Source organism: Artemia franciscana, chromosome 13, assembly GCF_032884065.1.
Source record: "Artemia franciscana chromosome 13, ASM3288406v1, whole genome shotgun sequence".
NCBI lineage: Eukaryota > Metazoa > Arthropoda > Branchiopoda > Anostraca > Artemiidae > Artemia > Artemia franciscana.
Window position 1 is genome coordinate 25803252 of NC_088875.1, and position 12089 is coordinate 25815340.

Sequence of the window (12089 nt, forward strand, 5' to 3'; positions counted from 1 at the left end):
TTCACTAGCTAAAAGATAAATTGACAATTTTATATGTCATTTTTTCCAAATGTAATAATTATTTCCTTCGCAAACTTGCCTCTATATATACATTTTTTTTTGCGATGGAAATATTCAAAATCCCTAAAGTCTTTGCTTTTGGTGTCTATCTCCAACAACTTTGTTTCGGATTTTTTATTTTAAGATATCTTCGACTAGAGGTCTTGATAACGAACTATCAAACAGGTTGTGGTTACGGACTAAGTAAGGACTGTAATAGTAACCCAAAGTCTCAAAAAAAAGAGTTTTCATGACAGTTAATACATTAAAAGAATTGGCCTTTTATGGTAATTCCAATATACACAATTCAGCAAGTTTAATGTTACCCATCAAAAGCTACGAGCATGAGGAAATTTGCCTGGTTTTCAAAAAAGGTAGGAAGCACCACCAAAAAGTCGCGGGATCCTAATGAAAATCACACCGTCAAGTTCAGTATGTTAGAGAACCCTCCTGTACAGGTTTCAAGCTCCTACACATAAAAATGTGGAATTTTGTATTTTTTTACCTGAAGAAAGATAACTGATTCGTGTTTATTTGTTTTAATTAATTAAAAAACTTCTGAAAAAAGTTTTTCAAAGAAAAATAAACTCCATATTAAACTTAGGATCAGAAGAAATGAAAACCTACAATAATTCAAACTCAAAACGACCAGAAATAAAGGAAACCCAAAACGAACAGGAACTAAATAAACAGTCATGGTAAAAAAAAAAAAACAAAAAAGAAAATGCAACAAGTACTAACCAAAATGAATAAAAAAAAAATCAAGATTAAAACGAACAAAATTCTTCTGCTATTGAAGTGTAAATGGACCCAAAACGAATAAGGGTTAAATAAAAATTTATACCAAAACACATACAACATATAGTAACAAAAATTTTAAAACGAGTGAAACTTAAATTGAATATGCAAATCAAGCTCAAAATGAACAAAAATCACTACAAACAGGAGTTTGGGCACTGCCCCTTTCCGTACCTGCAAAAATCTAAAACGTCATTGCCGCTTTACTGGAAACGAATTATATTACAAATATTTTCTTTTGTATTTCTTACAACATTGAAAATAAGCGTAAAAATTACAGTAAAATTAAATTTTGAACTAATGAGCTTTCATCAATTGACATCATTGTATGTAAAATATTCAGTTTAATTTTATTATTTCTTTCCAAGACTGTTTAAGTCAGATATAGTTTTAATACAAACAAGAGTTTGGATACTACGCCCACTGTGACTGTAGAAGTCTAAAGCTTACAGCGTCATTGGCGCTTCACAGAATTAAATAAAAAAAACAAGTTTTTTCAACTGAAAGTAAGGAGTGACATCAAAACTTAAAACGCACAGAAATTACTTCGTATATGAAAGAGGCTGCTTCCTCATCAACGCCCCGCTCTTTACGCTAAAGTTTGACTCTTTCTCTCAATTCTTCTTTCTAAAACAGTAAAAAACTTTAGCGTAAAGAGCGGGGCGTTGATGAGGAAGCAGCCTCTTTCATATACGAAGTAATTTCTGTGCGTTTTAAGTTTTGATGTCACTCCTTACTTTCAGTTGAAAAAACTTGTTTTTTTTATTTAATTTCTGAACGTTTTTGAATCAATGCATGTTTTGATTTTGGCTCTCCGCAGAGGAATGATCAAAACGAAATTTGCATATTTTTTTTTCGGCTCAATGTTTTTCTCATAATTTTGATCGAATGATTTTGAGAAAAAAAGAGCGGGGGACGAAGCCTAGTTGCCCCCCTATTTTTTGGTTAATTAAAAAGGCAACTAGAACTTTTAATTTTTTACGAATCTTTTTATTGGTAAAAGATTTACGTAACTTATAAATTAGCTTACGTAAAGAACTTTTGTATTCTCATGTTTTTATTACATATATGAGGGGATTCGCCCCATCGTCAGTACCTCGCTCTTTACACTAAAGCTTAAATTTTATCCCAATTCATTAAGAATGACCCCCTGAATCACAAAAGCCGTAGAATAAGTAGTTGAAATTACCGAAAATACTTTAGCGTAAAGAGCGAGGTATTAGAAGGAGGTGAGCCCCTCATATGGGTAATAATTTCTGTTTGTTTTAAGTTTTATTGCTGTTCCTTACTTCCAGCTGAAAAAGCTTTTTCACTTTTATTTTTTAATTGTTTTTTTTTTTTAATAATGCTAGTAAATCCTGCTCTCCCTTCATGGAAATTTTCTTCTCCCATTACAAATTCTCGAAGGAAAGTTCCCCCAGCATATCCCCCTCTTCTCAACCCCTCCCCAAAACCAAAAAAATCCTCCTGAAAACGCCTGTATATTTCCCAATAACCATTACTATATGTAAGCACAGGTCAAAGTTTGTAACTTGTTGCCCCTCCCACGGGGACTGTGGGGGAGTAAGTCGTCCCCAAAGACACAGTTATAAGGTTTTTCGACTACGCTGAATAAAATGGCTATCTCAGAATTTTGATCCGTAGACTTTGGGAAAATAATTAGCGTGGGAGGGGGCCTAGGTGCCCTCCAATTTTTTTGGTCACTTAAAAAGGGCACTAGAACTTTTCATTTCCGTTAGAATGAGCCCTCTTGCAACATTCTAGGACAACTGGGTCGATACGATCACCCCTGGGAAAAAAAAAAAACAAAAAAAAAACAAAAAAACAAATAAACACGCATCCGTGATCTGCCTTCTGGCAAAAAATGCAAAATTCCACATTTTTGTAGATAGGAGCTCGAAACTTCTACAGTAGGGTTCTCTGATACGCTGAATCTGATGGTGTGATTTTCGTTAAGATTCTATGACTTTTAGGGGGCGTTTCCCCCTATTTTCTAAAATAACGCAAATTTTCTCAGGCTCGTAACTTTTGATGGGTAAGACTAAACTTGATGAAACTTATATATTTAAAACCAGCATTAAAATGCGATTCTTTTGATGTAGCTATTGGTATCAAAATTCCATTTTTTAGAGTTTTGGTTACTATTGAGCCGGGTCGCTCCTTACTACAGTTCGTTACCACGAACTGTTTGAAACGAATTACATTACAAGTATTTTCTTTTCCAGTACATTGAAAATGAACATAAAAATTACAATGAAGAAGAATCTTGAACTGAAGAACTTTCAATAGTTAATATTATATATATATATATATATATATATATATATATATATATATATATATATATATATATATATATATATATATATATATATATATATATATATATATATATATATATATATATATATATATATATATATATATATATATATATATATATATATATATATATCAAATATTCAGTTTGATTTTATTAGTTCTTTCCAAGACTGTTCAAGACAAATGTAGTTTTCAGTAAAGCGCCAATAATGCAATATGTTTTAGACTCTTACATTGAGGAAAGAAGGGGGTACACGAAGTCTTGTTTTTAGTAATTTTTGTTCATTTTAGGCTTCATTTCCATATTCAATTTAGTTCGTTTTTTATTGCCAAAGTTTCAAGTTTTCAAAATTCTCTTTTCCAAAATATTTTTTAATACATATTCAAATATTAAAATATTTAAATTTACATGGTAGTATTTCAATGACTAATTTAGTTTCGGATTAAAATACCGTTAATTTTTTTTCGGGGTAGGGACGGGGTGGGTCATGGAGGACCAGAGGTCAGCTCCCATAAGTTTTGGAATAAAATATTATTAATAATTTTTTGTTTGGGAGAGGGACGGGTCAGAGAGGGAGGATGAGGGGTTAGCTCCCATGACTTTTGGAATGAAATATCGCTGATAAGTTTTTTTTTGGGGGGGAGAGGGGCTGGGCCGCGACTGGAGGGCCAGGGGTCAGCTCCCATTTTTGGAATAAAATATCGTTAATAATTTTTTTGGGGGGGCGTCGGGCCATAGAGGGAAGACCAGGGGTTAGCTCCCATGGTTTCTGTAACAAAGTCTCGTGAATATTTATCCTTTTGGGCGGGGGCTGACAATGGAGAGGACCAGGGGTGAGTTTCCATGATTTTGGAATAAAAATCGTTAATGAGTTTTGTAGGGGGCTGGGTCATGGATGGAGGTTCAAGGGTCATCTAGGATTTTTGGAACAAAATACCGTTATTTTTTGGGGGGGGGCATAGAGGGAGGGTCAGGGGTAAGCTTTCTGATGTTTCGAATGAAATATTGTTAATAAGTTTTTTGGGGGAGGGGCAGGGGTCAGCTCCCAGGATTTTTGGAATAAAATATCGGTAATAAGTTGTTTTGTTTGGTGGGGGGAGAGGTGATTGGGCCGTGAAGGGAGGGTCAGGGGTAAGCTTCCATGATGTTGGCAATTAAATACTGTTAATGAGTTTTTTGGGAGGTGGGGGCTGGGCCATGGAGGAAAGGCCAGGAGTCAGCTCCCATGATCTATATATATAAAAATAAGTTGTTTGTTTGTGTGTCTGTCGACTGACGTCATGTTTGTGTGTTGACTGACGTCATGTTTGTCGACTGACGAAATTACAGACCGGGACACAAATGACGACCGGGACATAGGGAATATAAATGACGACCGGGACACTCAAAGAGAAATTACAGACTGGGACACCGGGACACAAATAACGACCGGGACACAGGGAATATAAATCACGACCGGGACACAGGGACAAAACTACAACGGGGACGCCGGGGGCACAGGGGGGATATATAAATGACGACCGGGACACAGGGAATGTTCGATTAGCAATCACCATCACCAAAGCACCGGGACACAAATGACGACCGGGACACAGGGAATCATGCACAGACAATGGAACAGCCAAGAATGTCTTATATTCGCAAGTTTTATATATATATATATATATAATATATATATATATATATATATATATATATATATATATATATATATATATATATATATATATATATATATATATATATATATATATATATATATATATTCACAGGTGGGACACAGAGACACAACTACAATGGCGAGTAACTAATATGGCGCGTAACGACTTACGCGCGCGGGGGGGCTTGGGGGCGCGAAGTGCCCTCACCAACTAGGTGTTGGGGTGGCGCGAAGTGCCACCCCAACAGCTAGTTTTGGATAAAATATTGTTAATAATTTGTTTTTTGGGGGAGTTAGGGCCATAGAGGGAGGGCCAGGCGTTTGGCTCCTAAGATTTTGGGAATTAAATAACGTTAGTGAGGTTTTGTGTGTGTGTGTGTGGGGGGGTAGGTTTAAGGCGGGAGACTTTTACATTGAGGGAATAAGGGGGTTCACGAACTCTTGTTTGTAGGGATTTTTGTTCATTTTAGGCTTGATTTCCATATTCAATTCAATTCGTTTTTGATTGCCGAAGTTTCAAGTTTTCAAAATTCCCTTTTCCAAAAAAATTTTTATATATATTCAAATATTAAAATATTTATATTTAAATGGTAGTATTCCAGTGAGTAATTTGGTTTTGGATTAATATATCACTAATTTTTCTGTCGGGGGAGGGAGGGAAGTGGGCCATAGAGGGCCAGTGGTCAGCTCCCATTAGTTTTGGAATGAAATATCTCTGATAAGTTGTTGTCTTAGGGGGGGGTCAGACCGTGGAGGGATGGCCAGGGTTCAGTTCTCAGGATTTTTGGAATAAACGTTGCTAATAAGTTTTTTTTAGGGAGGTCGGGCCAGGGCTCAGCTTCCATGATTTAGGAATAAATAATCAGTAATAATTTTTTGGGGGGTACGCGCCATGACAGGAGGGACAGGGATCCCATGATTTTTGGAATAAAGCATCGTTAATAAGTTTTTTTTGGGTGGGGTTTGGTCCAAAGAGGGCGGGCCAGGAGTCAGCTTCTTCAATTTTTAGAATAAAATATCGTTAATTTTCTTGGAGGGGGATTGGGTCATTGAGTGATGGCCAGGGGGTCAGCCCCCATGGTTTTTAGAATAAAATGCTTTTTTCGGGGTGGGGGGTTACGGAGGGAGGGCCAGGGATCAGGTCCCATGATGTTTAGAATAAAATATCTTAAATGAGTTTTTGTTTTTTTGGTGGCGGTCGGGTCTTAGAGGGAGGGCCAGGGGTCAGCTCCCGTGATTTTTCGAATAAAATATTGCTGATTGGTTTTTAGGAAGAGGTTGTGCCATAGAAGGATGGCCAGGTGTCAGCTCCCATTACTTTTGGGATAAAATATTTCAAATAAATTCTTTTGGAGGGGGGGGGGGTCAGACCATGGATGGATGACCATTTTTAAGTTACCATGATTTTTTAAATAGAATTCCGTTTATAAGTTTTTGGGAGGGAGGTTGGGCCATAGAGGGAGGGCCAGGGGTCAGATCCCATGAATTTTGGAATAAAATGTCCTTAATAAGATTTTTTGGAATGGGGGGGGGTCGGTTTCTGGTGGGATGGTCAAGGGTCAGCTTCCATGATTCTTGGAATAAAATATCGTTAATAACTTTTTGGGAGGGTGGTCTGGGCCACGGCTGGAGAGCCAAGGGTTAGCTCCCATGATTTTTGGAATAAAATATCATTAATAAGCTGTTTTTTGGGGGGGTGAGGGTGGGGGGTGTTGGACCATAGAGGGAAGACCAGGGGTCAGCTCCCATGATTTTTGAATTAAATATTGGTAGTAAATTGTTTTGTTTGGTGGAAGGAGAGGTGGATGGACCGTGGAGAGAGGGTCAGGGGTAAGCTTCCATGTTGTTTTGAATAAAATATTGTTAATAAGTTTTTTGAAGGGTGGGGGCTGGGCCATGGAGAGAAGGCCAGGAGTCAGCTCTCGTGAATTTTGGATAAAATATTGTTAATATGCTTTTGGGGAGTTCGGGCCATAGAGGGAGGGGAAGGGATTGGCTCCTATGATTTTTGGAATTAAATAACGTTAATATTTTTTTTTGGGGAGGGGGTCAAGGTGTGAGTCAGAGGCCATCTCCCCTGAATTTTGAAATAAAATGTCGTTAATAAGTTTTTGAGGGGTTGGGTCATGGAGGGAGGACCAGGGGTCAGCTGCCATGATTTTTATAATAAAATACCGATAATAAGTTGTTTTTTGTGAGGAGGGGTCCGATCACAACGGGACGGCCAGGGACTAGGTCCCATGATTTTTGGAATAAACTATCGTTAATGATATTTTTTTTGGATGGGGTTTGGTCCATAGAAGGCGGGCCAGGGGTCAGCTCCTGTGATTTTTGGAATAAAGTATCGTTAATATTTTTTTTTGGGGGGGGGTTGGGTCATTGAGGGATGGCCAGGGGTCAGCCCTCGTGATATTTGAATGAAATATCGTTCATAGGTATTTTGTGAAGGGGGGGTTCGGTCCATGGAATGAGGTTTAGGGGTCATCTCCCATTACTTATGAGATAAAATGTCGCTAACATTTTTTTTTACTTTTTTCGGAGGGGTCATGGAGGGAGGGCCAGGGGTTAGTTCCCTTAATTTTCTGAATAATACAACGTGAATAAGTTTTTATTTGGGGGAGGTGGGCACGGAGGAATACCAGGGATCAGGTACCATGACTTTCCGAATAGAACATCGCTAACACTTTGGGGGGACATGGAGGGATGGCCTGGAGTCAGATCCCAAGTTTTGGAATAAAATATCGTTAATATTTTGTTGTTTTTTGGGGGGAGGCTTTGGGCCATTGAGGGAGGGCCAGGGTTAGGCTCCCATCATTTTTGGAATAAAATGTTGCAAAAGGGCAAAAGAAATTTTGATTTTCAATCGAATGAGCCTGCTCTAAAGTTTATTTGACCACGCCTTCCATAAAAAAATTATCTGTTACCGAAAGGTAACTAGCGTATATTTATTGCCCTTTCCCCACGGACTGGAGAATGAATTTTTCAAACCCGAAACCATAGTTATTTGACATTTTGACTATTTCAAACAGAATGAGTCTCAAAATTTTAATCTGATACATTTGGGGAAGAGGGAGTGGGAGGGGGCTAGTTGCCTTCTGATCAGTTTTGACTCTTAAAAAGGAACTAGAGCTTCAAAATTTTGATCAAATAAACTTTCTTCAAAGTTTTTGCAACCACTACTCCAATAAAAACGGGATTTGCCCCTGAGGCATAGCCTACAATCCTTGCCTCGGTCTTTGGGGATTACGTCAACCCTGAAGGCTTTGTTAACTAATTTTTGGACTATTTTGAACAAAATGGCTATCTTAAAAGCTTGATCGGATGCATATTGGGGAAAGAGGGTTTGGGGGTGGGAGGAGCAATTTGCCTTCCGATTACTTTTGACTATTTAAAAGAAAAATAGGACGTCCAATTTCCAATCAAATGAGCCTCTTCCAAAGTTTATGCGGCCATCTTTTCCATAAAACCTTATATGCCCCCGGGGTATACAACCCTTGTTCCAGGACTCTGGGGTTGTATCAACCCCAAAGGCATTTTTATAAAATCTTCGGACTACTTTGAACATAATGTCCGTCTAAAATTTTCGATCAGATGCATTTGAGGAAAGAGGGCCTCTTGCCCTTGGATCACTTTTGGCTTTTAAAATGGGGAACTAGAACTTTCTATTTCCAATCAAATGAGCCTTCTCCAAAGTTTATATGGCCACTCCCTTCCATAAAACCTTCTATGCCCCCAGAGAATAACTTACAACTCTTGACCCTGGGCTTTGCAGGGTTGTGACAACTGCTGAGGTATTCTTATATGACAAATGCACTTTTTTGAACAAAATGGCTATCTCAAAATTTCGACTGAATTTGTATGGGTAAAAAGAGTGTATTGGGGGCTAGTTGCCCTCTGATCACTTTGTACTCTTAATAAGGAACTAGAAGGTTCAAATTCTAATCAAATGCGCCCCTCTCCGAAGTTTATACGATCACCCCTCCCGTAAAACCTTCAATGCCCCCGGTGGATAACTTGTAAAACTTGTCCCCGGGCTCTGGGGGTTTTTGTCAACCCTTTAGTATTGTTGGATGATCTTTGCGCCATTTTCAGCAAAATGGCTGTCTAAAAAATTCGATTGAATGCATTTGGGGAAAAGAAAGTGTTGGGGGGAGGGGCAAGCTACCCTCCGGTCCCTATTTAATCTTACAATGAAAACTAGAACTTTCGATTTCTCAATCATTTGAGCCTCTCCGAAGCTCATAGGACCCCCTCTTCCATAAAAACCATAAAAACGCCCCTGCGGCATAACCTACAATCCTTCAATGGGCTCTGGGGGAAGGTGGGTGGGTTTGTGTTGACCCCAAAGTTCATGTTATCTGATCTTTGCAATATTGGATCAAACTGGCTTTCTCAAAATTTTGAGAAAAGAGGGCGGGTGGGGGTAGATGCCCTCTGATCACTTTTGACTCTTAACAAAGAAAACTAGAACTTTCAATTTGCAATAAAATGAGCCCCCTCCGAAGTCTATTTGACAACCCCCTCTTTAAAGACGTTAAAGATTCCGGGGTGTAACATAACACTTGCCCCTGGGTTCTGGGGGTTTGTGTCAACCCTGGACTTTTTTTTTTATCTGATCTTAGAACTATTTTAACAAAATTGCTATTTCGAAATTTTGAAGAAAAATGGGTGTTTGGGGAAAAATGGCTCGGGGGAAAGGTAGTTGCCCTCTGATCACTTTTTGTTCTTAAGAAGGGCACTAGAACTTCCGATTTCCAATCAAATGAAACCTCTATAAAGTTTATACTACCATCCCTTCAATAAAAATCTAATCTGTCCCCAAGGTATGACTTAAAACAATTGCCCCTGGGCTCTGGGGGGTGTATCGGCCCCGGAATTTTGTTATTTGATCTTTGGACAATTTTAGACAAAATGGGTATATAGAAATTATTATCGGATGCATTTGGGGAAATGCACCCGATCTTGCTCCAAGGTTATGGGGGGGGGGGTATGTCGACCCCAAAGTTTTTGTTGTCTGATTTTTGCACTATTTTGAACACAAGGGCTATCTAAATATTTTTGATGGGATGCACTTGGGGAAAAGAGGGTGTAGGGGGGGGGGGTCTAGTTGCTCCATTATCACTTTTGACTCTTTAAAAGTGAACTAGAACTTCAAATTTCCTACCAAATGAGCCCCTTCTGAAGTTTATACGAGCACCCCTTTCATAAAAACCATATATGTCCCGAGACATAACTTACAATGCCTGTCCCCAGGCTCTGGAGGGTTATGTCGACCCCTGAATTTTTATTATCTGAGCTTTGAACTGTTTTTAACAAAATGGGCATCTAAAATGTTCTTATCAGATGCGTTTTGGGAAAAAGGACGTGAAGGGGGGCTAGTTGGCCTTCGATCACTTTTGACTCTGAAAAGGGACACTATAACTTCCTATTTCAAATTGAATGAATCCCCTCCGAAGTTGTTACGGCCAAAACCTCCATATGAAGTGCCTCTGGGAAAAATAAATGAATAAATATAAAATATTGAAGCTTTATGGTCTTTACTATAGGCAAAGGCCTAAGGCCTTTTTTTCCTGGTGTGATTATATCGAACCAATGGTCCTCGAAGATAGGGAGATATCCTGTTCGAGCGAAAATAAAAAATTCTAGTGCCTCTTTTAAGAGACAATAAGTTTGGGGTGAAACTAGCCTACCTTCCATGCCCTTTTTTCCCAAATACATCCGATCAAAATTTGGAGATAGCTGTTTGATTCAACATAGTTGAAAGGTGTAATAACAATACCTTTGGTAATTCCATGGCCTCCCGTAGTCCTCGGGGAGGAAGCGTTGTAAAGTGCACAATTTGCCCATTGTTCAGAAACAGCGTTTGTTAGTTGGAAACATACGAAAATTATTTGTTATGGGGGAATATTCTGCGGATGATTCAACTATGTTGAATCTAACGGTTACCTCAAAATTTTGATCGGATATCTTTGGGGATTTTCCAAGGGGAGAATTCCCAAATTCTGACATTCCCAAATACTTTCTTGCTTTTTGGGAATTTCCATTTTTTTTTTGCAATAAACATTAACTTTTAAGCTAAAATGAAATAATGGTTACCATTTCTGAATCCGCTTTAAATTTCAAATTTTCTCACGTGATTGTTCAGACCGTGTTTTGAACTTTTGGTTACTATAGGCCGTGACTTGCTCCCTTCATCCATTAGGATGGATGTGTTGATGCAACTATGATGAGTTATGTAAATAAACGGGAGGTGTTTATATCCCCGTTCTTTTCTTCTAACTTTGCAGTTTTTATTTCTTAACGTGTAATCATTTTTAGGCTAACAGGATTAAACAGTAATTAAGCTTTTACAGGATTTTTTTTTGTAAAATGAAGATTTTGCTTCTAATGTATTTTGGACAGCCGCATTGGCGAATTAAAGAACCAATTTAGACTTTTTTGGAGGGTTTCTTGGTTTTATTAGTTTTGTAATTCTGTGCCCTATCCTGGGAAAACGAGAAAAAAAGCAGTCTCTGTGTAACTAAATGAACATTCGCCTTTAAATGCGTAAAACCTGGGATAAATCCCACTTAAGAAACAGCGCTTAGCTTTTCTTTTCAACTTGTTTCTAATATGTATCTGTTTTTGATCAACTTCACCCTTTTTGTTATGAAATAATTATATTTTCAGTGTAATGGCTATGACTTCACGATGGTTACTCACAAGAAAGCTGTTGACTACATTAAAAAACATAACGTTCTGAATATGCTTATAGCACGAAAAGGCGTTACTCATTCTTGAACGATTGCACTACTTTGCCATTCTGGTCGGATGTAAAATCGTATTCTTCTTCTTTCTTAATGTGTTTTCTATGATGTGTATGCTTTGCGTTTAGAAATATATGATTATTTTAGAACCTAGCAAAATTCATAAGCGAGATTGTTTCTACAGTAGAAATTCTTGTGATTAGAAAACTACGCTTACTTCAAATAATGTACGAGGTGTATGCGATGAACTAAAAAGTAATTATCTTTTCATTTATCTATCAGTTTACACTGAAGTAAAAGTGAATGAATTTATAAAAGTACAAACGGTATTGAGAAAAGTTAAGTCAAAAATCATGCCAATATCATACGAATAAATCAAATTAGATCATAACGATTTTACAGTACAACTTTTTTGTCCTCTAAACTATGTTGGGATGGAAAAAAGAATGTATTCATCAGTTGGCAAGAAATTTTCAGTTTCATTAAAGTAGCATAGATTAACGTAGAAGGAAATAGGTAAATA

General features: G+C 37.8%; 1 protein-coding gene across 1 annotated transcript in view; it reads left to right on the forward strand.

Annotated features, from left to right (window-relative positions):
* LOC136034719 (tax1-binding protein 3 homolog) overlaps window positions 1-11715 on the forward strand; it is a 32603-nt gene extending 20888 nt beyond the window's left edge. Inside the window, exon 4 of the mRNA XM_065716081.1 lies at window positions 11490-11715. Within this exon, the coding sequence (XP_065572153.1) occupies window positions 11490-11600 (111 nt within the window). The 3' untranslated portion in view covers window positions 11601-11715. The remainder of the gene's footprint in view (window positions 1-11489) is intronic.
* Window positions 11716-12089: the final 374 nt, after the last annotated feature.